General features: G+C 40.0%; 2 protein-coding genes across 2 annotated transcripts; one reads left to right on the top strand and one right to left on the bottom strand.

The window, feature by feature from the left end:
• Positions 1-933: 933 nt before the first annotated feature.
• Positions 934-6,661, bottom strand: LOC130911166 (interferon regulatory factor 2-binding protein 1-like). The gene is made up of 2 exons (XM_057828948.1): positions 4,606-6,661; positions 934-1,899 (listed from the first exon to the last, which is right to left on the bottom strand). Exons 1-2 carry the CDS (start codon positions 5,610-5,612, stop codon positions 1,635-1,637), a joined length of 1,272 nt encoding a protein of 423 aa, XP_057684931.1. The 5' UTR covers positions 5,613-6,661; the 3' UTR covers positions 934-1,634.
• Positions 5,982-11,756, top strand: LOC130911168 (DNA-directed RNA polymerase I subunit RPA34-like). Its single transcript, XM_057828953.1, has 3 exons — positions 5,982-6,355; positions 6,461-6,602; positions 9,201-11,756. Exons 1-3 carry the CDS (start codon positions 6,274-6,276, stop codon positions 9,793-9,795), a joined length of 819 nt encoding a protein of 272 aa, XP_057684936.1. The 5' UTR covers positions 5,982-6,273; the 3' UTR covers positions 9,796-11,756.
• The last annotated feature ends 15,411 nt before the right edge of the window (positions 11,757-27,167 follow it).

The raw sequence follows: 27,167 nt of genomic DNA, 5'->3' as shown, positions 1-27,167 counted from the left end.
GATCTGAAAATGACAGTTTGGAGAAGGAACCTTCAAATCTCAGAGACCTGGAGCAGTTGGCCAAAGAAAAATTGTCTAAAATTCCAGCAGAGCATTGTAAGAAACACATTGATGGATACTAGTAGCGTTTGTTCAGTTATTTTGTCTACAGGTTGTGCTACCAAGTATTTGGCTCAGGGGTACCAATACTTTTGTCCGGCCCATTTTTGGAGTTTTATGTTAAAATGATGATTTAAATTTTTTTCATTCTCTTTTGTTTTTTCATTGCAAGTAAAATAAATGAAGATATTACTACCAAAGCTTTTGTAATTGTAATCAATTTCCACGAGAAATTGAGCATTATCTGACAGAATTGCAGGGGTGCCAATACTTTTGGCCAGCACTGTAATCGTTAAAGAATGGCATGAGGAACATTCTAATTAAGTTGAGCATCTCATATGGCCGGCACAATCCCCAGACCTCAACATTATTGAGCATTTATGGTCAGTTTTAGAGATTCAATTAAAATATCGATTTCCAACTGCCATCTCTTCTAAAAGAGTTAGAGGGTATCCTAACTGAAGAATGTCTTAAAATTCCTTTGGAAACAATTCACAAGTTGTATGAATCAATAACTCGGAGAATTGAGGCTGTAATTGCCGCAAAAGGCGGACTTCCACATTAAAGTTGATTTTTTTTTTTTTTTTTAAGGTGTTTCTTATCTTTTTTCCCCCCGACGCCTGTAGTTTAAATCTGACTTTTTATGATAAGTGCTAAAAACATTTTTGCTCTCTCGCCAGTGCCCCATGTATCGTATTCGGGCTAGTGACGCCCCTGCTTGCACCTCATTTGCTTCTTAACTGTCTTCACACGGGCATGTATGTGATATGTTGTCACCCTTTAAATACGCATCTACTGTGTGTGGCCTCCCCGGTCGCTTCTTTTTCATGTGAATGCTCCCCACGTCGTCCATTAACACGTGTATAATTGCTTCAACAATAGCGGTAATGAGTTGACACTAATGGAGGAAACCACACATCCACTTTCTTAAAATCCTATTGAAATTTACATGGACAGATTTAGCTAGCACCACAACGTCACCTTGCGGCCAGAAGTAGACACACAACAAACTTTTTTGTTTTCCACGTCTGGTTTATTTCCACATTTTTTACAAGAAGTTTTTAAGTCAAAAGACGAGCTAGCAGATTCGTCATCGCCGCGGCGGGAAGGCACTTACTTGTCTTACACCGTTAGCATTATTAGCATGTGGCCGTATAGATTGTATACACATAGATTGGCTTTGGTTGGTTCGTGTGTGAGGAACAATCGGCTTTTACCATAAGACAAACAACAACAACAAAAAAGGACATAGAACTTAATGAAGTAAAACAACAGTTTTGCTCTGAAATGCCGCAAACCATTTCGATAGAAACAACCAGGAACTTTTTAGAAGGGATATCACTTGTACATTCATACAATGAAAGGCAGATCACGTGAAATTGTATGTTTTCATTGGGTTGTTGTTGTCAGCATTTTATCCATGTCATTCATGCCCGTTGACGGCGAGGGACGTTCGATCCCTCGCCGTCAACGCTACTGAAGCAACATTCACCGCCTTTCCCCGCCTTTGTTCCAGGTTGTCACGGAAACCGCCATCACGTCTCCCGCTCCTTCTTGACGGTGACGTCGACGCTCTGCGCTGCAGACCCGTTGGCCCCGCCGGGTCCGGCTCCGGGAGGGGCAGCGGAGGGGGCAGGCGCCATGCCGGTGCCCAGGATGGTAGACACCTCGCCCTGCATGAACGCCCAAGGGGGGCTGTTGGCTGACGTGTCCAGCGGGCAGCGATCACCGCTAGGGCAGTAAACCTCGCCGTCACCTCGCCGGCTCTGAATGTACACTCGGGTGCAGGGGAAGCAGAACCTGTACGGTGACACACACACACACACACACACACACACACACACACACACACACACACACACACACACACACACACACACACACACACACACACACACATATTTATGTATAATATACTTGAATTATAAATCATTTATGGTCAATTTTATACTATGGAATCACACATTTTACGTTTTATACATCTGGTATGCTAAAATTCATGATTTTCCAAGTATCAATAGTACTGATGAGAGCTGATGTAGGAATGTTTTTTTGTTTTCCGCCAAATATTGATAAATATTTAACTTATTCTTGAATCTTTTTTAACGTATAGAGTGGGGCAAATAAGTATTTAGTCAACCACTAATTGTTCAAGTTCTCCCACTTCAAAATATTAGAGACAGCCTGTAATTGTCAACATGGGTAAACCTCAACCATGAGAAACAGAAAGCGGAAAAAAAAACAGAAAATCACATTGTTTGATTCATCTTCAATACCCTTGCTGATGGAAGGAAATTTTCACTAAAAATCTCTCGATACATGGCCCCTATTCATTCTTTCCTTTACACAGATCAGTCGTCCTGGTCCCTTTGCAGAAAAAAAGCCCCAAAGCATGATGTTTCCACCCCCATGCTTCACAGTGGGTATGGTGTTCTTCGGATGCAATGTAGTCTTATTTCTCCTACAAACACGAGAACCTGTGTTTCTACAAAAAATTCTATTTTGGTTTCATCTGACCATAACACATTCTCCCAGTCCTCTTCTGGATCATCCAAATGCTCTCTAGCGAACCGCAGACGGGCCTGGACGTGTACTTTCTTCAGCAGGGGGGCACGTCTGGCAGTGCAGGATTTGAGTCCCCGGCGGCGCAATGTGTTACTAATAGTAGCCTTTGTTACTGTGGTCCCAGCTCTCTGTAGGTCATTCACTAGGTCCCCCCGTGTGGGTCTGGGATTTTTGCTCACCGTTCTTATCATTTTGACGCCACGGGGTGAGATCTTGCATGGAGCCCCAGATTGAGGGAGATTATCAGTGGTCTTGTATGTCTTCCATTTTCTAAAAATTGCTCCCACAGTTGATTTCTTTCCACCAAGCGTTTTACCTATTGCATATTCAGTCTTCCCAGCCTGGTACAGGTCTACAATTTTGTTCCTGGTGTCCTTCGACAGCTCTTTGGTCTTGGCCATAGTGGAGTTTGGAGTGTGACTGACTGAAATTGTGGACAGGTGTCTTTTATACCGATAATGAGTTAAAACAGGTGCCATTAATACAGGTAACGAGTGGAACCTCATTAGAAGAAGTTAGACCTCTGACAGCCAGAAATCTTGTTTGTTGTTGACCAAATACTTATTTTCCTCTCTAATTTGGAAATAAATTCTTTAAAAATCAAACAATGTGATTTTTTTTTTTTTTTTTCCCCCCACATTCTGTCTCTCATGGTTGAGGTTTACCCATGTTGACAATTACAAGCCTCTCTAATCTTTTCAAGTAGGAGAACTTGCACAATTGGTGGTTGATTAAATACTTATTTGCCCCACTGTGTATATATACAGCGGGTGTAGCGATACATCGATCAAAGGCCCTTGTATTGGATTAAGTCATGGCAGACTTCTTAATACCGGCAAATATCGAATGTTTGTCCAAAGAATCACTTTCCTATTTTGTGAATGTGGTAATTTACACTCTTAACGATAAAATGATCTGAACCGAAATATAAATCTGGTAAGCAACCATTCAATCAAATCAATTGAAACACAAAGTTTTCATTCAAATGTTTTAAAATTTGCAATAAAATGGTCAAAAACATCAATATTAGTGCTGCAACGATTAATCGATTAACTCGAGTATTCGATTAGAAAAAAAATATTCGAACTTAATTTTGTTGCTTTGAGGATTCGTTTAATTAAAGTGGCATTGTAATGGTTTATTTTGAAAGTGTTTGCATTGAGTTTTATTGATGAGGGTGGATACACTGCCTTCTGGTCTACCTCTTTTCACATAGCTGAATCCAACTGCTCCCTGTTAAGACCAACGTAAGCTAAGTTTTTGTTTGAGCTAATGTTTTTTTTTTTTTTAATACATTCTTAATTTAGGTTATATGTATATTTAGCCGTTTTTTGTGGGAATATGTGTCTGGAACCACTTGTTAAGAGCATTGTAAAAACAAACAAAAAAACCTTTTGCATTTTATAGCATTTAATCTAGCAGACTTTTTCTATGTAATTTAGCCAATTGTTCTTTTGTTGTACGCAGATCCTCATTAAAATATATATCTTTTGAGGCTCAGCTCAGGTATTTTAGTTTTTCATGTTCCTTATCCGATTACTCGATTATTCAAACTAACTAGTCCATTGATTAATCAACTACTAAAATATTCGATAGCTGCAGCCCTGGTCAAAATTGCTTTGTATTTTCATGGCTTCAGGTGAAACTTAAGTGTATGCCCAATGTGTAAATGTTGAATTAAATTGATAGAGGCCCTTGGATTTAACTGAATCATAGCAAATCACCAAATATTTTGTCTTTGGGAGTCAATGTGGTATCATTAGCAACCTTTGCCTAGCATTATAAAATAAGTGTCTTTTAGATGTTTATATTTCTGGTCACCTGTGGTCTTCCAAAAACAAATAGGCTGAGTATTGATACTGTTGCAGTTTTACTATCTAATATGGTAACCGGATACAACATTTCAGTATCATACTTTAAAAAAGCATCGAGTGTACACACCTGTGTCCCGGCACGGACGGACACTGTACGAAGTGGGTGTCCTCCAGCCTCTCGTGGCAAAGCGTGCAGGACAGGGTGCTTCCGGTCAGGCTGCTGCTGCCACTGCTGCCGCCTGACGTCGAGCCCATCTCGGACGCTCCGCTGTGGGGCAGCGCGGCCGCGGCGGCTGTGGCAGCCTCTGACGACCCGCCGGACGCCAGCGGCTCTCCCCCGGCGCGGGAGGCGGGGGCTCGCGGCTGTCTGGCCGGCGACGACGCGGGCTTTGGGCTGGTCTGACTGACTGAGGCCGACGAGGAGGGCAAGCCGGCGTTCTTGCTGGATCCCGCGTGACCCTGGGACTGCGACTTGGGCTGGGACGAGCTCAGTTCCCGCTCGAGCTCCGGTGTGATGAAGGGGGCGATGCCCATGCCGATGCCCAGCTGGCGGCGGTTCATCTCGGCTAGCACCGGCGCCGGGAAGATCATCGGGCCGCTCATGGGGGCCGTCCTGGCAGTCAGGCCGGCCGGCATGCCCGCCAGCAGCCCGTGGGGGATCCCGGCTATGCTCTGAGTCACTAAATTCGGGGGTATGGCCGCCCCGATCATGGGTCTCCGGCTGCCGCTGGGACTCTGTCGGTTGACTTCTTGCGGCGGTTGACCCTCGCGGTGCAGCCCGTTGGGCGGCACCCGAGCCGCGGATACGCCGCCGCCATCTCCTCGGCCTCCGCGGTCGAAGCGCTCACCTTGCGACCGAGCGCCGTCCGTCGCCGGCTCTCCGCGGCTAGGCACGGCGTGCTTGTGAGGCGAAGGTCCCGGTCCGGGCGAGCGGACGTTCCCGTCCTGAATGCCGTGGCTGCGCTTCAGTTGCCGCGCGCTGGCTATCAAGAACTCGATCTGGTTGGCGCCCTCGTAGTTGACGCAGCCGCGGCACACCACCTCGCTAAAGTCCCACACCACTGTCCACGGCATCTTAGGCAAGTCGCACAGGTAGCACCACTGGCGCCGCGACGACGACGAAGGAGACGACATGACGCCCGGAAGGCAAGACCGCTGGTGGGCTGGCTAGCCGGCTAACCCCAGCGAGCACACGTTAGCTAACGCAACCTATTTAACTTATAGCTGGCGCTCTTTACTAACTAGCTTATCTTTCAAATCTTTGCGGCAGGTTTTGTAAAAAGTACAAACATAATAGCAATGCAAACCGAAACAAAACTTTGGCAATTTAGACGATGTCCCCCCCTCACATTTCTGATTTGTTTACCCACTTCGGCCTGTTCAATGCTGTCAACCCGCTCTCCCCGAGAACGTTAAAGACTTACGTAACTAGTTGAAGTGTAATGTGGGTGATGTAGTTTTTATGTCGAACTCTAGCAAAGCTAAGCAACGCACCACGTGTGCTCATTGGACTACAAACAGATGGCACTGCAAGCGAGGTAACCAACTACGCCCCCAGACTCGCGTTAGGAAGCGCGTTGCATTGTGGATGATGAAGTTTTTTAATCAGACTGTTTCAAAGCAAGTTAATGCCCCCACGTCTTGTCGTTGGACTACAAACGTGGACGACGCAGGAAGTGACGTACAAAGAGTTCACAGTTCAATTGGGTGTCCACGGGCACGCGTGCATTTCTGCAAAACACCCAAATGAAACAATTTAAACAAACTTTTAAGTCGTTTTTAAATATTAAAAAAAATGCTCCGAGATATTTCTTCCTCGAGCGAGGACGAGGCGGACAAGTTGCCAGCGGAGGCGTCGTTTAAGCGAAAAGAATTGGGTAAATCGGCAAACAAATTCACATTTTCTAAAGAGCAAGCATCTAAATGTCATTCGATCCATCGAACGTGTGAGGTATTGAATGGAATATCTTTCTCCTTTGTAGAGAAGAGCAGCACGTATAAATGTCCTGATGACTTTGTGTGCCTGAACCACAAACCTTGCACCAGTACGCTGATGGAGAGGTTGAAGAGCACCAAGAGCGAATTGTGGCTAGTTAAAGCGCCTCCCAGCTTTGATCCACGATGGTCAGTCACCTATTTGATTCCTGTTCCTTCTATTTAGTCACTTCTTGTTGATCGTGTCACAAAAAAGCCCTAAAGAAGAAAAAAAAAAAAAAAAAAACACATTTGTCCTAAAATAAACCCCACTAAGATGTCCCTGAATTATGTTTTGTGATGTCACAATTTTATGCAAAATGGCGAACTCTGTCGCCAAGAGCGTAGGTTTGCATAGGGACGGTAAGGACGTAACACTACCAACTTTTTAGGATGCTCAAATTGTCCCTACCAACTTTTAAGGAACCTTATTTGCATTATATAATGAGTTAAGTTATATAGGTAATTTAAATTATCTTCCCATATGTTGTAAGGATAGAATTGACCCTACCATTATTAAGTGAATTATTTTCATTATGTTCAGACATCCAGTGGGGCAAATAAGTATTTAGTAAACACCTAATAGTGCAAGTTATCCCACTTGAAAATATTAGAGGTCTGTAATTGTCAACATGGGTAAACCTCAACCATTAGAGACCGAATGTGGGGGGGGGGGGGACAGGAAAATCACACTGCTTGATTTTTAAAGAATTTATTTGCTAATCATGGTGGAAAATAAGTATTCGGTCAATACTAAAAGTTCTGCTCAATACTTTGTTATGTACCCTTTGTTGGCAATAACGGAGGCCAAACGTTTTCTGTTGTTGGCAATAACGGAGGCCAAACGTTTTCTGTAACTCTTCACAAGCTGTTCACACACTGTTGCTGGTATTTTGGCCCATTCCTCCGTGCAGATTTCCGCTAGAGCAGTGATGTTTTGGGGCTCTCGTTGGGCAACACGGACTTTCAACTCCCTCCACACTCCCTTCTTCACCAAAATGGTAGTGATGGAGAAACCGAAGCTTTCTGAAGCAGTGAATCAATATCAAGCAATGTGTCGTAATGGTTCAGTGTTATGAAGCATTTGCCACGAATCAGTGTGGTGAGTCACGACACTGCTTCACCACTGCTTTCTGTATCACTGAAGCAAATGTGTTGAAATGGTTCAGTGCTACGAGGCATTTGACACAATTCAGTTTGATGACATCTGTTGGATGTCATCAAACTGAATTGTGTACACAAATATATTGAACTTTAATATAACCAAGTGTCATCTGAGCAACTAAATATGTGGGTCGTATGGTGGTTACATACTTTGCCTAGTGTGCAAGCAGTAGTGGGTTCGACCCCTAACATGAAATTTATTCTTTATTCTTCCCCAGATTACTTAAAAAAAAAATAATAATAATGGTAACGAAAACAAACAAACAAAAAAAGCTGTTTTGTTACTTTTAAATGAAAAACGGAAATGCTTGTGGAATAGGGAACTCTTGATGGTAGGTGTATAGAATGCTAGTGACACTGGGATGGGGATTTGGGTGTTTCACACATTTTTATTTAAAAACAAAATCATCTCAGCAGCATTTGGTTTCAGCCGGTTCCTCTTTCTGCTAATGACTTCTCCAGCTTTTGAGAATATTCTCTTACATGGCACGAACAAATATGCAAACTGGCAGATAGACAAACAAACACAAAAACTGACAAACAGACAGACACAAAAAGTAACGTGTGTGTGTGTGTGTGGGGGGGTGCGGGGGCGGAGGGGTGCGCGTGTGTGTGCGCGTATTATATAAATCAGTGTATAGTGTGTCAATGAATGCCTATACTATGTGCATTTGCAAATTAATGTGTAATCTGATCTAATTTCACTTTACTCTCGCTCGTTCTCAATATGACGTAATGCGCGCAAAAGCTCTCCTTACAACCCACAACATTTTGAGGGATATTTCCCCTTTTTATAAGCATTGTGAGTTTGACTGAACTAAATTGACTGACTCGACCCCTCGCTACCTGAGTGACACGTCCACGGTCATGGCCGACACGTGTGTGACATCACAACGCTTTGCTTCCGCGGCCAGGTGCTTTTCCACTGAATGAAGTGAGACATCAGTACAACCTATCGGAATACATGTTGCCGCGAGCGCTCGACACTTGTCGGGCGTCTGCTTCGAGCGTGACGTCACGAGCTGTTCCACCGGATCCAGCGAGACATCGGAACGACTGATTCGTGATAGTTCTGCCACGAGCGCTCGACACTTGTCTCGAGCGTCTGCTTCGAGCGTAACATCACTACAAAATGGCATAAAAACACATTGGTTCTAATATGGCTCATTTTTGACCCACTTATGGAAGAGTGTAGGGTCCAGTAACTTGTGCATCTAAGGGTTAAGTAATGCCCCCCCCCCCCCCCCCCAAAAAACAACAACACAAAAAGCAACCATTGTAAATTGCCTTTATATGAAACCAGGGGAAATTCCCCCAATTTGAAAAATAACTTTCTCCCATGAATAAAACTATTTTAACCTTTTCCATTTTTACGTAAGAAACACATCAGCATATTCGTGAGAAATGTAGCCCTGACCCCTGTTCACCCTATCTATTTGGTCTTATTAATGTCTCATTCCCAGAAAAAAAGTGTACATGCAGATGCTGTAACGCCAATGTTGAGACCAAACCTACGCCCATGTCTGTTGCTATCCATTCAAGGAAAGTAATCCGTCAACTACAGTGTGCTTTCTTTATTTTCAGTTTGCGTGGTGTGGACGTGAACCTTTCCGGTTTTCAGACTCTGAAGCTCCCTTCAGCAGTGGACGGGGGAGACCACCACCAGCAGGTGTACAACATCATATCGTCCAATCACGCCACCTCCGACCTCCGCTTGCTCACCGCCGATTCGTCATCCCCGACGGTCGGACCCGCCTTCTCCGGCCTACTGAGCATATGCGAGAGTTACGGAGGCGACCGCATGCAGCCCCACGTCATCCACGCACCCCCCGCGCCAGCACTCCCGCCCGGACTCAAGCAGAGATTCCAGCCATTCGGAAGCAAGACGCCCATCACGACAAGGGAAGCCCAGGATGGAGACGGGAAGAGGAGGAAGAAGAAGAAGAAAAAAAAGGACAAGCATATCAAAACTGAGGAAGAGGAATTGCCGATCAAACAAGAAGTTGAGGAAACAGTCCAGGAACGGAGGACAAAGAAGAGGAAAAAGAAAGACTGGGATGACGAAGAGAAGGACGTGTCCATTGTGCATGTGAAAAGTGAACAGGAAGAGGACATTTTGCCTAAAGATGACAGCTCATCCAAAAAGAAAAAGAAGAAAAACAAAACGGATGATTACTAAATTTCATCATCTCAGAACTGAACTTGAGCTATTTTTGAAAGCCAAGTGCCTGGACGTATCTGTCCTAGCTGACCGAGGCTTTGTTTCACCCTGTACTGGTCGCCAGCTAATCAACTAGTTTCACGTACGAGTTGTTCTGTGACCATCCTTGTAAGTCAAAGATATTCTCCGTTATAAATAAAGGAAATGCCGTTCATCTGTTACAGCAAAAGTGCCTCACACCCTGGATTGGTTGCAGACCTATTGACCAGTCGCACGAGCGTACACTCATTTTAACATAAAGACAACTTGGTTGTCAATTGAGCAAATATCTTTTTGGAATGCGTTAGCAAAAAAACCTGAACACACATGATTAGAACCCATGATATCCAATGTTTCACGGTGCTGCCCATATATAGAGTGCTGGCCAAAAGTATATCATCATTTATTTTGCTTGCAATGAAAAGGCACAGAAGAAAATGAAAAAATAATTATCATTTTACACAAAACTCCAAAAATGGGCCTGACAAAAGTATTGGCACCCTCAGCCCAATACTTGGTAGCACAACCTTTAGACAAAATAACTGCCAACAATCGCCTCCGGTACCCATCAATGAATTTCTTACAATGCTCTGCTGGAATTTTAGACCATTCTTCATTGGCCAACTGCTCCGGGTCTCTTGAGATTTGACGGGTGCCTTCTCCAAACTGCCATTTTCAGATGTCTTCACATGTGTTCTATGGGATTCGGGTCTGGACTCATTACTGGCTACATTAGAAGTCTCCAGTGCTTTCTCTCAAACCATTTTGAAGTGTGTTTTGGGTTATTGTCCTGCTGGAAGACCCATGACCTCTGAGGGAGACCCAGCTTTCTCACACTGGGCCCTACATTAAGCTGCAAAATTTGTTGGTAGTCTTCAGACTTCATAACGGTCTTCACACGGTCAAGTAGTCCATTGCCAGAGGCAGCTAAGCAAACCCAAAACATCAGGGAACCTTCGCTATGTTTGACTGTGGGCACCGTGTTTTTCTTTGAGGGCTTAGTTTTTTCCCTGTGAATTCTATGTTGATGCCTTTCCCCAAAAACTTATACTTTTGTCTCATCTGACCAGAGAACATTCTTCCAAAATGATTTTGTCTTTCTCATGTAAGTTTTGGCAAACTCCAGCCTGGCCTTTTTTTTATGTTTCTGGGTCAGAAGTGGGGTCTTCCTGGGTATCCCAGCATAGTCCCTTTTCATTCAGACGCCGACGGATGGGACGGGTTGACACTGTTGTACCCTCGGACTGCAGGACAGCTTGAACTTGTTTGGATGTCAGTCCAGGTTCTTTATCCACCATCCGCACAATCTTTTGTTGAAATCTCTTGTAAAATTGTTCTTTTCCGTCCACATCTAGGGAGGTTCGCCACAGTGCCATGGACTTTACACTTGTTGATGACACTGCGCACTGAAAACACAGGTACATTCAGGTCTTTGGAGATGGACTTAATAGCCTTGAGATTACCCATGCTTCCTCACAATTTTGCTTCTCAAGTTGTCAGACAGTTCTTTAGTCTTCTTTCTTTTCTCCATGCCCATTGTGGTACACACAAGGACAGGGGGCAGAGGTTGAGTCAACTTTAATCCATTTTAACTGGTTGCAAGTGTGATGTAGTTATTGCCACCACCTGTTATGTGCCATAGGTATGTAACAAGTGCTGTTAATTACACAAATTCGAGAACCATCACGTGATTTTTCACAGGGTGCCAATACTTTTGTCTGGCTCATTTTTGGAGTTTTTGTAAAATAATAATGATTTAATATTTTCCCATCCTTTTTTGTGTTCTTCATTGCAAGCAAAATAAATGAAGATATTACTACCAAAGCATTTGTAATTGCAATCATTTTCTGGGAGAAATTGAGCATTATCTGACAGAATTGCAGGGATGTCAATACTTTTGGCCAGCAGTGTACTAGGGCTGCAGCTATCGAGTATTTTAGTAATTGAGTATTCTACTGAAAATTCCATTGATTAATCAGATGAAACTTTTTTTTTAAGGTAAAGAGTAATTCTGAATGTATGCGAGAAAACAAGACATTTCACCTAATATTGAACCATTTGTAGACAATGTTTTTATTTTAGTTGTATGCTGTTTTCAACAATGTACAATTTTATCTCAGATGTGACTAGAAAAAAAGACAAATTCACTGCTGTAACTCTAAAAACTTGTTTTTTTTTTCTTAAATCTTATTATCTAAAAATGTCATTATGCTTGGTAACACACATCGCTTAAAAGGTGTTTTCCCCCCACGTGTTTACATTGAATTGACATCAAGCTGTTTTTAAGTTCTAGTTAAGTTAGCTAAGTTAAGTTAGTTAAGTCCTGATAGGATTTTGAGTTTTGGCAGTGTTCAAAATAAATCTATGATACCTGCTGTATCGGAACATATTAGGCACCAGTGCTACTTGGTGTTTTATCCATCAATGACTACCGAGTTAAATTTGACAGGTTTATTGTGTTTTTATTTACACCCTCATCACTCTACAGCAGAGGTGGGTAGAGTAGCCAAAAAATTTACTCGAGAGTAGCGTTACTTTAAATTATTACTCAAGTGTAAAAGTGGTCATCCAAAAAATGTACTCGAGTACAAGTTAAAGTATTCGGTGAAAACAATACTCAAGTAATGAGTAACATTTTGAGTAACTGCTTTTGTTTTGTTTTTTAAAACAAAATGATGGCAATTACAAATGCTTTGGCAGTAATATATGAAAAAATTTAAAAGAGAATGGAGGGGGAAAATATATTGAATAATTTTTTTCCCATCGTTGAATGTGCTGACAACAAAATCACACAAAAATTATCGATGAAAATCAACAAAAGATTGACTGGCCCTCACGTTCACCTGACCTAAACGCAATAGAACACCTCTGGGACATTATGTTTACAGCGTATCACAAAAGTGAGTACACCCCTCACATTTCTACAGATATTTAAGTATATCTTTTCGTGGGACAACATTTACAAAATGACACTTTGACATAATGAAAAGTAGTCTGTGTGCAGCTTACATAATGGAATTAATTTATTTTCCCCTCAAAATATAGCCATTAATATCTAAACCGCTGGCATCAAGAGTACACCCCTTAGAAACTACGTATATCCTTAATTGTCCAAATTGAGTACTGCTTGTCATTTTCCCTAAAAAAATGTCATGTGACTCGTTACAGTAGTGCTGTCAGTATTTCTGCAGAGATTGAAGAGGTCGGGGCTCAGCCTGTTAGTGCTCAGACCATACACCGCACTCTACATCAAATTGGTGTTCATGGCTGTCACCCCAGGAGGAAGCGTCTTCGGAAGACGGTAAACAAGAAAGCCCGCAAAGTTTCCTGAATACATGTCAACAAAGCACAGGGATTACTGGAACCATGTCCTATGGTCTGACGAGACGGGCGGGCTTTCACACAGGCCAGAGGTTGAGTCAACTTTAATCCATTTTAACTGGCTGCACGTGTAATTTCGTTATTGCCACCACCTGTTATGTGCCACAGGTAAGTATCAGGTGCTGTTAATTACACAAATTAGAGAAGGGTGCCAATACTTTTGTCTGATCCATTTTAGGAGTTTTGTGTAAAATGATAATTATTTAATTTTACCCCATTCTCCCTTTTTTTTTTTTTTCATTGCAACCACAATAAATGAAGATATTACTACTAAAGCATATGTAATTGCAATCATATTCTGGGAGAAGTTGAGAAACTGACAGAATTGCACGGGTGCCAATACTTTTGGCCACCACTGTAAGTGTCCCTTTCATGCATGAATTATATAGTTTTTCATAAATGTTTCTATTACGTGCAGTCAATTGCAGCATGTGGGACAATATTTTGTGACTTAAGATAGAATACAGTATTAAGACATACAATTGTAGTTTTGGTGTTGCTTGTATGTATTTTACAATGGGCAATTATTGAAAAAAATAAATATTGAATTTTTTTTTTTTTTTTTTTTTGGTGGGGGCAATTATTACTTCAATAAAAAATTAAAAACGCAAAAAAGCCATGTGTAATATAAAATAATTCTAAAACAAAAACCAAAAACATCAACTATAAAACAAATGGCAATAAAAATAAAAAAAAATTCAAATAAGTGCGGCCCATGTGTATTTTGTGCTGTTTTATTCGTTTAATTTTATAATTCTCTTGAGAGCTCACATAGCATTAACTCTTGGGCTGCCACTGACGGCAATTGATGTCCAATCCATTTTAACTGGGAGGGAATGTAAGCGAGCAAGTAATCTTTTACTAACTACTACAACACATGCTTTGTGACCTAGGCTGGCAGTGAATGAGTTATCCTAATAATTTTTGAATAGATGTCCACTGTAGTGAGCACCATTCCTGAAAGGGGTTAAATATGTCCAGTACTAACCCTCCTCCCCATAATAATGTAATAAAACATTGTCTAATATGCAAATTTGTGTGTGTACTATATCATTCTAAACCTGAGGTCAGCAACCCGCGGCTCTAAAGCCTCATGCGGCTCTTTAGCGCCACCCCAGTGGCTCCCTGGAGCGTTTTCAAACTTCTTTAAAAATGGAAAAAGATGGGAGGGAAATACATTTTTTTGTTGTAATATGGATTCTGTAGGAGGACAAACATGACTCAAACATTCTTCTAGTTCATTACTATTATAATGAAGTTAAACTTGAGGCGGCATCATACAACAGAGTTGTCATGTGGTGCGTAATCTCTACAGGATGCACTTCAGGCAAAATCAACATTTAGCGTATTTTCCGCAATATAAAGTGCATCAGCGTGTAAGGCGCACCTTCAATGAATGGCCTGTTATAAAGCCGTTTTCATCTATAGACCCTACCCACGTGACGTCACAACTCCCCTCTCCTGAATGGTACCGCCCACTTGTCCGTCAAAACATAGTGTTAACCTGTTACGGCTACGTACATTTCTCCTATTTACGGCGTGTTTTTCTGCTCCTTAACATTAATAATCAAAATGGTGAAGGCGTGTGTGGCTGTTGGTTGCACTAACAGAGAAGATGGAAGGAGAGACTTGAAGTTTTACCGTATTCCGAGGGATCCAAAGAGGAGAGCGAAATGGACGGCTGCAATTCGACGTGAAAACTGGGCACCAAAAAATTACCACAGACTATGTAGTAGTCATTTTATATCCGGTAAGATGCATTTAAGATATACTTAGGGGGTTTTGGGCTGACAAATAACCACAATTAAGATCATTGCGAGGCTAATCGCCGACAACATACGACGTAGTACGACATAGTTTCAAATTCAAGATGTTTGTGACTTCCCTTTCTTCCACCATCGTTATTTTTTGAATAATATTTAGCTGGTACCAAGTGAAAGAAACTGGCCTCGTCTACGGGGCTGACAAATAACCACAATTAAGATCATTGCTAGGCTAATCGCCGACAACATACACGTATGTATGTAGTCAGAGTGCTATCGCTAAACCATATAAACATTAAAAGCCCTAGCTCCATTGACAAATGACACGAAATACATTAGACTTGACAGTGGATGTTAGCAAGAACAAAAGATTTTGAATTGAAAATTTCGTAACTCACCTTCCGAGCACAAGATTCCTGCCGAATTTTCGTGTACGAGGACCTGTTTCACCCAACCAGCAACGTAGCATTTATAAGCCTCCAAGCTCTTAAAGTTTTTCAAACTTTCGTGAGAATAGGCTGATTTTGTGTGGACAAGATAGTTGTAAATATCAGGGTCAGGCAGAGACGGCGAAGGCAGCCGGTCAAAAATCATCGATTTAGGCATCAAATATGGATCTGGCGACTGTATAGAACGAAGCTTTTCCACATAACGCCTTTTATGCAACAGATCCAGTGAGTTTGCGGCATCAGAAAGCACCGGGTCTTCCATGAAATGCATTTTAAATTCCGCCATCAATTGAAAACAAGGCTAATACAGAGTCAAAATGACGGACAAGTGGGCGGAACCATACAGCGAGCACGTGGTTTTATGACGTCGGTGGGTAGGCTCTATATGGTGCACTGCATTACAAGGCGCAGTACTAGTAGTAGTAGTGGTTGACGTTGCGTTATGCATCCACAAGATGGAGTTGAGCTAAATGGAATGTCATGTCATGATTAACCAATATTGATCTATATATGCAGTGAGGCAAATAGTATTTAGTCAACCACTAATTGTGCAAGTTCTCTACTTGAAAATATTAGTGAGGCCTGTAATTGTAAACATGGGTAAACATCAACCATGAGAGACAGAATGTAGGGAAAAAAACATTGTCACATTGTTTGATTTTTAAAGAATTATTTGCAAATCATGGTGGAAAATAAGCATTTGCTCAATACCAAAAGTTCATCTCAATACTTTGTTATGTACCCTTTGTTGGCAATAACGGAGGCTAAACGTTTTCTGTAACTCTTCACAAGCTTTTCACACACTGTTGCTGGTATTTCGCCCCATTTGTCCATTCATATCTCCTCTAGAGCAGTGATGTTTTGGGGCTGTCGTTGGGCAACACGGACTTTCAACTCCCTCCACAGATTTTCTATGGGGTTGAGATCTGGAGACTGGCTAGGCCGCTCCAGGACCTTGAAATACTTCTCACGAAGCCACTCCTTTGTTGCCCTGGCTGTGTGTTTGGGATCATTGTCATGCTGAAAGACCCAGCCACGTCTCATCTCATCTCATCTGATGGAAGGAGATTTTCACTCAAAATCTCTCGATACATGGCCCAATTCATTCTTTCCTTTACACAGATCAGTCGTCCTGGTCCCTTCAGAAAAACAGCCCAAAAGCATGATTTTTCCACCACCATGCTTCACAGTCGGTATGGTGTTCTTCAGATGCAATTCAGTATTCTTTCTCCTCGAAACACGAGAACCTGTGTTTCTACCAAAAAGTTCTATTTTGGTTTCATCTGACCATAAGACATTCTCCCAGTCCTCTTCTGGATCATCCAAATGCTGGATCATCCAAACCGCAGACGGGCCTGGACGTGTACTGGCTTCAGCAGGGGGACACGTCTGGCAGTGCAGGATTTGAGTCCCTGGCGTCGCATTGTGTTACTGATAGTAGCCTTTGTTGTCTATAATTTTGTCTCTGGTGTCCTTCGACAGCTCTTTGGTCTTGGCCATAGTGGAGTTTGGAGTGTGACTGACTGAGGTTGTGGACAGGTAATGAGTTAAAACAGGTGCCATTCATACAGGTAACGAGTGGAGCCTCGTTAGAAGAAGTTAGACCTCTTTGACAGCCAGAAATCTTGCTTGTTTGTAGGTGACCAAATACTTATTCTTCACTCTAATTTGGAAATCAATTCTTTAAAATCAAACAATGTGATTTTGTTTTTTTCCCCCACATTCTGTCTCTCATGGTTGAGGTTTACCCATGTTGACAATTACAGGCCTCTCTAATCTTTTCAAGTAGGAGAACTTGCACAATTGGTGGTTGACTAAATACTTATTTGCCCCACTGTATGGCACATCAGATCATGAGATGCACTGTTGGCTTTTGAGAAAATTGGAGGCTTTCAGGTGCACCTTTATAGTGCGGAAAATCCGCAAATCTTTTTTTTTTTTTTTTTTTTTTTTTTTTTTTTTTTTGTGCGTATGTGTGTGCTGGCCGACAGTGCTGGCACGCCACTGAGTACTTTACTTGAAGACCAAAAACACCTTTTTTAAAGGCGTCTGTGTGCCGCTAAGCCGGCTCATAACACCCTTACCCCTGCACGCTGTTCTTCTGTGACCTGGGTGTGTGGTGAGGAGTCTGAAGACATCTGGTGGTTGAAAACAAATGGTGTTACCCTATTAAGCCATGTTCGAGCAACTACTGTAGTGAAAATTCTTAAAGCAGGTTTCTTGTGGGGATTTTTTTTGAAATAATACGTAATTTTCTCATATATAGTTTTCTACTTTAACTCATTTGCTCCCCAAAACGTATAAATACGTTCTATTTTTAATTGTTTCAGTGTCGCAGGACATCTCTGGGTTCTAATTCAAATTAGCTCCAAAGCACAATGCTGAAAATCCATTTTAAAGCAATAAAACTGGCCACTGGAGCGCAGTAGCGCATTTGGTAAGACCGGCAACCCGATTCAACGGAACGAACGGCCGGGGCGCCGGCGGAAGACGACTAAATGGAGGTCCAGGATGCCAGGCGGCGGACGACCGAGCAGAACAACCGGGAGGACACTCGGGATGCAAGGCGCTGGACGACCGAGGAGAGCGACTGGGACCACCAGTGCAGCGGACGATGCCGTTGAGTCTGTGCTGCTTGCGGAGCAGATACAGGCGACGACGAGGGAAAAGTTTAACCGGCTGTTGCGGCCACAAAAGCGTCATCTCACAATTATATGTAAATAAATTATTACTTTGCTATCAAAAGCTCTATTTGTCCTGTTTATGTTATTTTGTAAAAGGAAAACATTATTCAGATGTTTGGGATGTAACCAAAGCAAAAAATAGCTGTGTGAGTCAAAGTTATGTTTGAAATGTATGCTTTCACAAAAAGCTCAATTTCTCTGTTTTTTCATCAGAAATTGGAAAATTGCTCAAACTAAGCTATTTTCTAATGCTGCTTTCCAAAGAATGGGGGAAAAAATTGAACTTTTTTTTTCCAGCTGAAAAAGAGTAATCTTTCTTTTGCTGGCTTCCATGTTTATATACAGGGGTGCACATAAGTGGTCCGCATGCGCGCATGCGTACCGGACGTCGTAGACAAACGCACTGGCCCTCAACGACTTCCATACGCTTTTGCGTACCGATGGCTGACCACTGTATTTGCGGCGGACACGAGAAAATAACTTCTCAAAATGTCAAAGAGGCAGGCCACACTGAGTAATTACTTCCGCGTTCCCCCACCCCCGTCAAAAGACAGACGACAGATACGTCACCGGAGCTACCGAAAAAAAGGACTTTTGCTGAAAAGTAGGAGGTACCATGGCTAGAAGCAAATGATGCTTGCACGGAAATGCGGTACAAAATGTGCCGTGAGAATCCCAATGTCGCCGATAAGAGCAGCGCATTTTATGTAGGGTCAAAGAATTTCAGCCATCCAAACTTTGAAAAGCACGAAAAAAAACAGAGAGCATGTGGCAATTAAGCAAACTATCGATGTCAAACAGGACCCCGCTCGCCCTATGGACAAGTGGCGGAATAAAGGTAATGAACAGCGACATGCACTGACAAACGTGTTTTTGCTCGCATTTTACAAAGCTAAACATGCACGTTCAATAAGGTCTTATGAAGAGGACATCCCACTTTTAAAAAGGGTTGGAGTTAATGTGGGAGCCGCATAATGCCCTTTATTTTGAATTGGTGCTTTTTATTTCTTTACATTTCACTTCAAAGTAATGGCAATTTTGTTGTGCCAGTTGATGTTAATCAAGCATTAATTGTTAATGTAATTAATTAAAGTTAATTGGCTCTAAGTAAAGCTTGTCATAAATTTATCGCATCAGGCGGGTCGGCTCTCAAGCTCAATGAGGACCAAGTCACATCTCCAGGTCCTCCTCTGAGAACCTGGGCAAAAAAATTATGTGCACCCCTGTTTATATAGCAATAGAACAGAATTTTCTGTGGGCCTTGCAAAATCAGTCAAAATCCAGTAAAACGACTGGGAGCGAAGGGGGTTGCACTGTTGAAAATAGCTGGGAATGAATGAGTTAATAATGTATTACCCCCACCCCCCCGGCCCAAGGCTATTTCGACCCGTGTGTCTCTACTCCCTATAGGCAACCATATTTGTCGGTTCTCTTCACAACATTATCTAGAAAGGTACACATCTTTGAGTTCTCTAATAATGAAGTACTAGTTTGGAAAAAACTATGCTGATGGTGGCTCAATGAACATGTAATGTGGTTTGTTCTCAGCTGAACTACAAGTTGGGGAAGGAAGTTTTGATATAGAGGTAGAAGGAAGAAAAGAGGCAAAGACTGACTGAGTCACAGCCAGAAAGTGTTGATGACAGTGTTGATTTCTATTCACTGTTCCCCCCTCCCAATTAAAGTCTGTCACAGTCACAGCCAATTATACTGTAAAGCTGGTTAAACTGGAAGTTATCTAAGGTGTATTAAATTTGTGTTCATGTGCCCCTTTTGATATATGAGCGCCTGCCCCTCCATCGGTCTCTGCACGGCCCTGTTGTTTTTTCTTTTTTTGTTCCAGTATGGCTCTTTCAACAATTTGGGTTCAACAGGCTAAGTCAAGTAGATATTTTTCATTCACTCACCTCATAACTGAACCACTTTACATTGAATTGAAACAATAACATGAATTTTGACCATATTAAATCCAAAAGAAGAACTGTACTCGGTCAGCAATGTTAACCTTTCCAAATCAGTCCAGCAGGTGTCGCCGCACACCACTTTACTCATTTACCGCTCGAATTTCACCAAATCAATACTGTTGTTCTGTCGGCGTCTTCCCAGTGCATTCCCTGCCGTGAACGTGTTTTTGTGTGTTTTTTTAGGATTGTCATCCACCTCGTCGTCGTCACGTTGGCACTCCTCCGCACCCGAGTGTGGTCCTGACTTCTAATGAGCTCCGACATCTGCTCATGCGGAGACGACACATCACTCACAAGGTCATACGTTGGCAACAACACATTTCAGAAAAATCACTTGGCTCAACTCATCGGCTGCCATTGACGGCGTTAGGCGTCCAATATGTTGCTGCTGGTCAAGATAGATTAGATGTCGAGCACCGTTAATAAAGTCGTTTCTTATTTCTCATATATTTTTCCAATTAGGTAACTAAATATCATAGGCGGAGTTTGACATTTGGGGCAGGGGGGCACAACATGTTGATGACCCCAAAACACAGTGTCAGCAATAAAATTAACTTACAAGAATATTTAGAATAATAAGTTGACAATGAGCCTTTCTGTTTCACATCATGCTTCGAGGGGAATTCTAAATCAGGCTGCTTAGGCAATACTTTTCGCCAAGATCGTCAACCATTGAATATGGTACGCCCGCCGGTGTCTTGCCAATGTAGTTACCCCAGTTAAAAATTGTGTCCCCTGGGCGGAGCCATATGGAGGTAGATTTGCGTCTTTATTATTCAATCAAAAAAAAGTTGCTTCAATTAAAAAAAAAAAAAAAAACTTGCTTCAATCAAAATATATATTTTGAATTTTAAAAAAAAGTCGCTTCAATCAAAAAAAAAATGTGAATGCAAAAATAAATTTGAAACTCAAAAAAATGCATGTGAAAGCTATTTTTCTTTGAATTTTTCTTTATTGGAGTCAAGTTTTTTTTTTTTTTTTTCATTGAAGCAACTTTTTTGATTGAAGTAATGTTGATTTGTGTTTGGGCCACATTTTGGCTAGGATGTTTTTGTCTTTATTATTCAATCAAAAAATAAGTTGCTTAAAAAATATATTTTCAAAAGGAAAAATCAATCAAAAAAAGAAAAATTTCAATCATAGAATTTTGTTTTTGAATGGGAAAAAATATAGATTTGAGGTTGAAAAATTTGCATTTGAACACTTAATTTTTTATTGAAAAAGTTTTTTTTATTGAAGCAATCCCTTTTGTGTTTGGGCCATATTATGGGTAGGACATATGTGTCTCAATCATTCAATCCTAAAAAAAGTTGCTTTAATCAAAAAAAATATTGTCAATCATAGAAAAAAATAATTTAAAAAATAAAATAGCCTTCCTCAATTTTTTATTTTTTATTTTATGCAAAGCAAATGACCGTCTAAGGTGCTAGTCACATGATCTGTTCAAAAAATAATTTTGACTTTTTAATTTTGAATTTTTGTTGTTGTTGTTGATTTCATTCATTTTTGGTGCAGTTTATTGCTTTACAACTTTTATATACATAGGAAAGTCAATTTCATGCAATGACACTTTTCGGCCCCCAGGGGGCCCCCCTTAAAATCTGCTTATGCTAAATATAGCAGGTAAATACAGGACGTCCAGGGTCACGGCCATTCCTGACCAATTAGGTACCAAAGGCAACATATTTGCTGGTGCCCAACCTCAATTGTAGTCAACCGTACACTTTATCCAACTTTCTCTAAAATGGGAGAGTGAGTAAATTTGACTGACACTGATCCACAGCTGGCTGAATACTGAAAATCTTTCTAAAACAGGCCTGGCTAATGATACAGTATAATTTAGCTTTACTCTAGCTTGCAATTGCGGCAAGTATACGTGCATATATATGCAATTAAAAAAAGTTTTTTTCATCATAACAAACCTGTCTTTTTCACGTTTAGGCTCTTCTTTCTTCTTCTTTCTAAAATGCGACCCGGAGGTCTTTTGCCTTTTCATGACGTCGTCACCGTAACGTTGCTCAATTGCCGAGGCTAAAAATAACGACTGATACACCGATACCAGTGGGGGGGGGGGGCGATCCGGCCCAAAATGGTGGTATCGGTATCGGCGAGTACCAACAAACAGGGCGCCGATACCATTTACCGGTCTGGTAACACAGAACGCAGCCTTTTTTTCTCCTGACACTCATGACACTCCAATAGTGTGACCAAATACTTATTTTCCACTCTAATTTGGAAATAAATTCTTTAAAAATCAAACAACGTGATTTTCTGTTTTTTTTCCCCACATTCTGTCTCTCATGGTTGAGGTTTACCCATGTTGACAACTACAGGCTTCCCTAATCTTTTTAAGTAGGAGAACTTGCACAATTGGTGGTTGACTAAATACTTATTTGCCCCACTGTATATATGGCGGAAAACACTCAGGTGACTTGAAGGTGTGGAGTGGTGACCCCCAATTTGCTGAATTTCAAAACCGTCCGATATGCATGTGTGAGACATCATTGGAAAGCTTAAAATCTCTATTTTCTGGGGGAACAAAAAATTTTGAACAGGAGGAATTTTTCCAAAAATTGCGCGTAGCTTGTATCAATGAGTGTCAAGACACAGCTGTGAATGGTCACAGCTGGATTTTGGGGGGGATTTTATGGCTGAAACATGGTAATATAACGAGGGTCTCGATGCAAAAATCGCAGACATCAAGGAGTGGTCGAGATGTTGTTTTTCATATATTTACCCTTTTAAACGTTTGTTTGTTTTTTCCCCAATTTTTCATTGTTTGGATTGATTATTTATTATCTAACGTTTCAGAGAAAATGCGACAGAAAAAAAAAAAAAAAAACAATTAAGCGATAGTTATGAGGTAGATATCTGTGACTTTTTTACCGATGCCATTTTTTTCATTGTGAAGTAATTTGTTTAAAAGTTTCAAATAGGGGAGTGAATGATTTTTTTTTTTTTAATGAAATATTAGACATCAATTAATGATTCAAAGCTAAAAATGACAGACATTTTGAATAATAAATATAATTATTACCTTGGTTTTATGGCTGGGTTGAAACAAAAGCGGTTGCGCGATGTTTGTAAATAGGGGTTTCCGGGGTAAAACGGACAAATTAAAATTAGCTCGGGGGCTTATTTCAACGTGAATCTGCTATGGCAGCATATAGACATTGTTCTATCAAACGCAACAGTTCTTTTGGCTTAAAATACAGCAGTTTATTTGTAATGAGGGGTGCAAGAGCAGAAACTGCTTTTTCAGTCTTGTCTGTGTTTTCCGCCATATACCATTCGTATTGGCCCGAATATAAGAATATAAGTGTTTTTTGCATTGAAATAAGACTGAAAAAGAGGGGGTCGTCTTATATTCGCCGTCAAAACGTTATACCTATTCACGACGCTAGATGGCGCCAGATATCATTGAAGCGGTGTTCTGTCATGAGAGATCTCAACTACTCTCAAGTTTAACCAGTTTGCATTATTTTATTGCTTTTATTGTTTTTCCTTATTCAGATTTGTTTCAAGACTATAGTTAGTTAGATTTCACTTTGATGGTTAATGCAGTTATTGCAATTTTGTTGTTTTATCACAATAGATCAAAAACCAGAAGCCATTCATTTACGAATGTGATTGCACTTTAGTTTACATATTTAAATGTTCAGATATTAAGATTTGAATGAGGCAAAATAAGATGCTTTTTCTCTCAAATATATTGTTATAATCATTTGTTTCGGATGTACTGTAATTATTTTCTGTATGAAAATTAATTTGGTGTTCAAAAAGTTTTTTTTCAAACTTGAGTCTTGAAAATGAGGTGGTCGTCTTATAATCAGGGCCGTCTCATATTCAGGCTAATACGGTACATATGTGTATATATATATATATATATATATATATATATATATATATATATATATATATATATATATATATATATATATATATATATATACATATATATATATATATATATATATATATATATATATATATATATATATATATACATATATACATATATACATATACTGGACTGTCTCAGGAAATTAGAATATTGTGTATTCTAATTTTATGAGACAGTCCTGTATATATATATATATATATATATATATATATATATATATATATATATGTATATATATATATATATATATATATATATATATATATATATATATATATATATATATATATATGTATATATATACTGTACATCCAGTTGACGATAGCACCAACATACAGGACTGTCTCATAAAATTAGAATACACAATATTCTAATTTCCTGAGACAGTCCAGTATATACAGTGGGGAGAACAAGTATTTGATACACTGCCAATTGGTTTTCCCATTGGCAGTGTATCAAATACTTGTTCTCCCCACTGTATATATATGTATATATATATGTGTATATATATATATATATATATATATATATGTATATATATGTATATATATATATATATATTAGGGCTGTCAAAATTTTTAATCGAGTTAATTACAGCTTAAAAATTAATTAATCATAATTAATCGCAATTAATCGCAATTCAAACCATCTATAAAATATGCCATATTTTTCTGTAAATTATTTTTGGAATGGAAAGACAAGACAAGATGGATATATACATTCAACATACGGTACATAAGGACTGTATTTGTTTATTATAACAATAAATCAACAAGATGGCAATAGCATTATTAACATTCTGTTAAAGCGATCCATGGATAGAAAGACAATTTATAGAAATAGTACAATTTATAGAAATTTTATATTAAAACTAGGGCTGTCAAACGATTAAATTTTTTAATCGAGTTAATTACAGCTTAAAAATTAATTAATCGTAATTAATCGCAATTAATTGCAATTCAAACCATCTATAAAATATGCCATATTTTTCTGTAAATTATATATATATTCTGTAAAATAATTTGTTGGAATGGAAAGATAAGACACAAGATGGATATCTACATTCAACATACGGTACATAAGAACTGTAGTGGGCATTTCACTCTACTGTCATTTAAATCTGTCTATGTTGTCCTCACTCCGAAGCGTCTACTTTTTCCAAAGCTAGACAGCTAGTGAACGACGCCTTAATAATTAGACTTCTTCCTTTTTCATCTGATTTATTAATAAAATGGCCTCAAACCACTGTCCTCTTTAGACCGTAGTGAAACTACAAAAAAAGTACACAAGCATTGCATTAGCCACAACGTTAGCTTAGCACGCTATACAGGTTCACTAAACAAACAAAAAGCGTCTAATACAAAAAATATAACATTTCGCTTACTAACATAATATGTACATTCTTTACAACAACCATACTTACGGACAAATCTTGTCCAAGGATCATACGAGCACAACATTACAACGTAGGCGTCAGCCCGAGACGTCGTGCAGCCATATTGAACTGGCAAGAAAGCAATAAACCATGTCGCAAAGTGACCACAAGAGTTCGCTGTTAGACAGCACAAAAAACCTTGCTGTAAAACTTACCAAAAGGCAGAATACTGTCTGAGCGGGACATGAGCGTTAATTGCGTCAAATATTTTAACGTGATTAATTTAAAAAATTAATTACCGCGCGTTAACGCGATAATTTTGACAGCCCTAATTAAAACCCCTCTTAATGTTTTCGTTTTAATGAAATTTGTAAAATTTTCAATAAAAAAATTAACTCGTTGCCCGCCATTGTTGATGTCAATAATTACTTACACAATGCTCATGGGTGGCTGAAGCCTATAAAATCAGTCGCACCCAAGCACCAACAGAGGGCGGCAAAACTCCATAAAACACAATTAACAAGTGGTGTTTCACTGTACCGTCATTTAAATCTGTCTGTGCTGGTAATTTGCGTTAATTGCGTCAAATATTTTAACGTTATTAATTTTAAAAAATTAATTAATGCCCGTTAACGCAATACATTTGACAGCCCTAATATATATGTGTATATATATATATATATATATATATATATATATATATATATATATATATATATATATATATATATATATATATACAAATACTGTATGTGCCCTCTATAATTATAATTATAATTATAAAAATAAGTTTTTTAGCTTCTAATATATATATTTTTTAATTCAAATAATATGGGACCTTAATGGAAAAAAAGAGAAAAATCCAACCTTCAATACAAGTGCAGTAGGGAAAAAAATCCCACATAAAGAAAAAATTATTTGACATCAAATAATGTGTGTCACAATTATTAGCACCCCTGGTGTTAATACTTTGTAAAACCCCCTTTTGCCAACAAAACAAGGTCTGGGGACTGAGATGACCATTAGAGGAACTTGATTTTGTGTCTGGTGAACCATTTCTGTGTAGATTTGGCCATATGTTTAGGGTCATTGTCTTGCTGAAAGACCCAGTGACGACCCATCTTCAGCTTTCGGGCAGAGGGCAAGAGATTTTGATTTAAAATGTCCTGGTATTTCAAAGCATTCATGATGCTATGCACCCTAACAAGGTTCCCAGGGCTTTTGGAAGCGAAACAGCCCCACAGCATCGCTGACGCACCCCCATACTTCACAGTGGGTATGAGGTGCTTTTCAGCATGCGCATCTTTCGTGGCACGCCAGACCCACTTAGAGTGTTGCCAAAAAGCTCAATCTTGGTCTCACACAAAAATACACACGGTCCCAGGCTTCAACTGGGACTGTGTGCTTTGGTCAGATGAGACTGAGATTTTTTTCTCATTAAGGTCCCATATTATTTGAATAAAAAAAAAATTATTAGAAGCTAAAAACACATCTTTTTCAGGGGTGCCAATAATTATGGAGGCCAATATTTATATATTTAGCTATTTTGACACATTTTGACCAATTTCAGGTGTCCTTCACAAGCAAAATCCCACAGAACTGGAGCATCTTACAGTATACTAAACAACTGAAAGGACACAAAATCTTAATTTAAAAAAAAAAAATTCATGTTACGTCAACGTTCAATGCTAATATTGACTTTGACTGACAGTATTGTGTACGTTTTTCTCCTCTGCGAAGATTCTGATTGTCTTTCACGCATGTTTGTGTGTACGCAGGCGAGTCAAGGAGGATGAATAATAAATGCAGCTTGAAGTTTGGCTGCGACGTG

The sequence above is a fragment of the Corythoichthys intestinalis genome, unplaced genomic scaffold (genome assembly GCF_030265065.1).
Source record: "Corythoichthys intestinalis isolate RoL2023-P3 unplaced genomic scaffold, ASM3026506v1 HiC_scaffold_23, whole genome shotgun sequence".
Classification (NCBI taxonomy): domain Eukaryota; kingdom Metazoa; phylum Chordata; class Actinopteri; order Syngnathiformes; family Syngnathidae; genus Corythoichthys; species Corythoichthys intestinalis.
This window is presented reverse-complemented; position numbering and strand designations above follow the sequence as displayed.

Excerpts from the sequence above, each read along its gene's own strand:
- LOC130911166 (XM_057828948.1), bottom strand. The coding sequence starts at position 5,612 with ATGTCGTCTCCTTCGTCGTCGTCGCGGCGCCAGTGGTGCTACCTGTGC. Across the intron at positions 1,900-4,605 it reads CCGTCCGTGCCGGGACACAG|GTTCTGCTTCCCCTGCACCC; the intron begins GTGTGTACACTC and ends GTCACCGTACAG.
- LOC130911168 (XM_057828953.1), top strand. The coding sequence starts at position 6,274 with ATGCTCCGAGATATTTCTTCCTCGAGCGAGGACGAGGCGGACAAGTTG. Across the intron at positions 6,356-6,460 it reads GTTTAAGCGAAAAGAATTGG|AGAAGAGCAGCACGTATAAA; the intron begins GTAAATCGGCAA and ends TCTCCTTTGTAG. Across the intron at positions 6,603-9,200 it reads CCCAGCTTTGATCCACGATG|TTTGCGTGGTGTGGACGTGA; the intron begins GTCAGTCACCTA and ends CTTTATTTTCAG.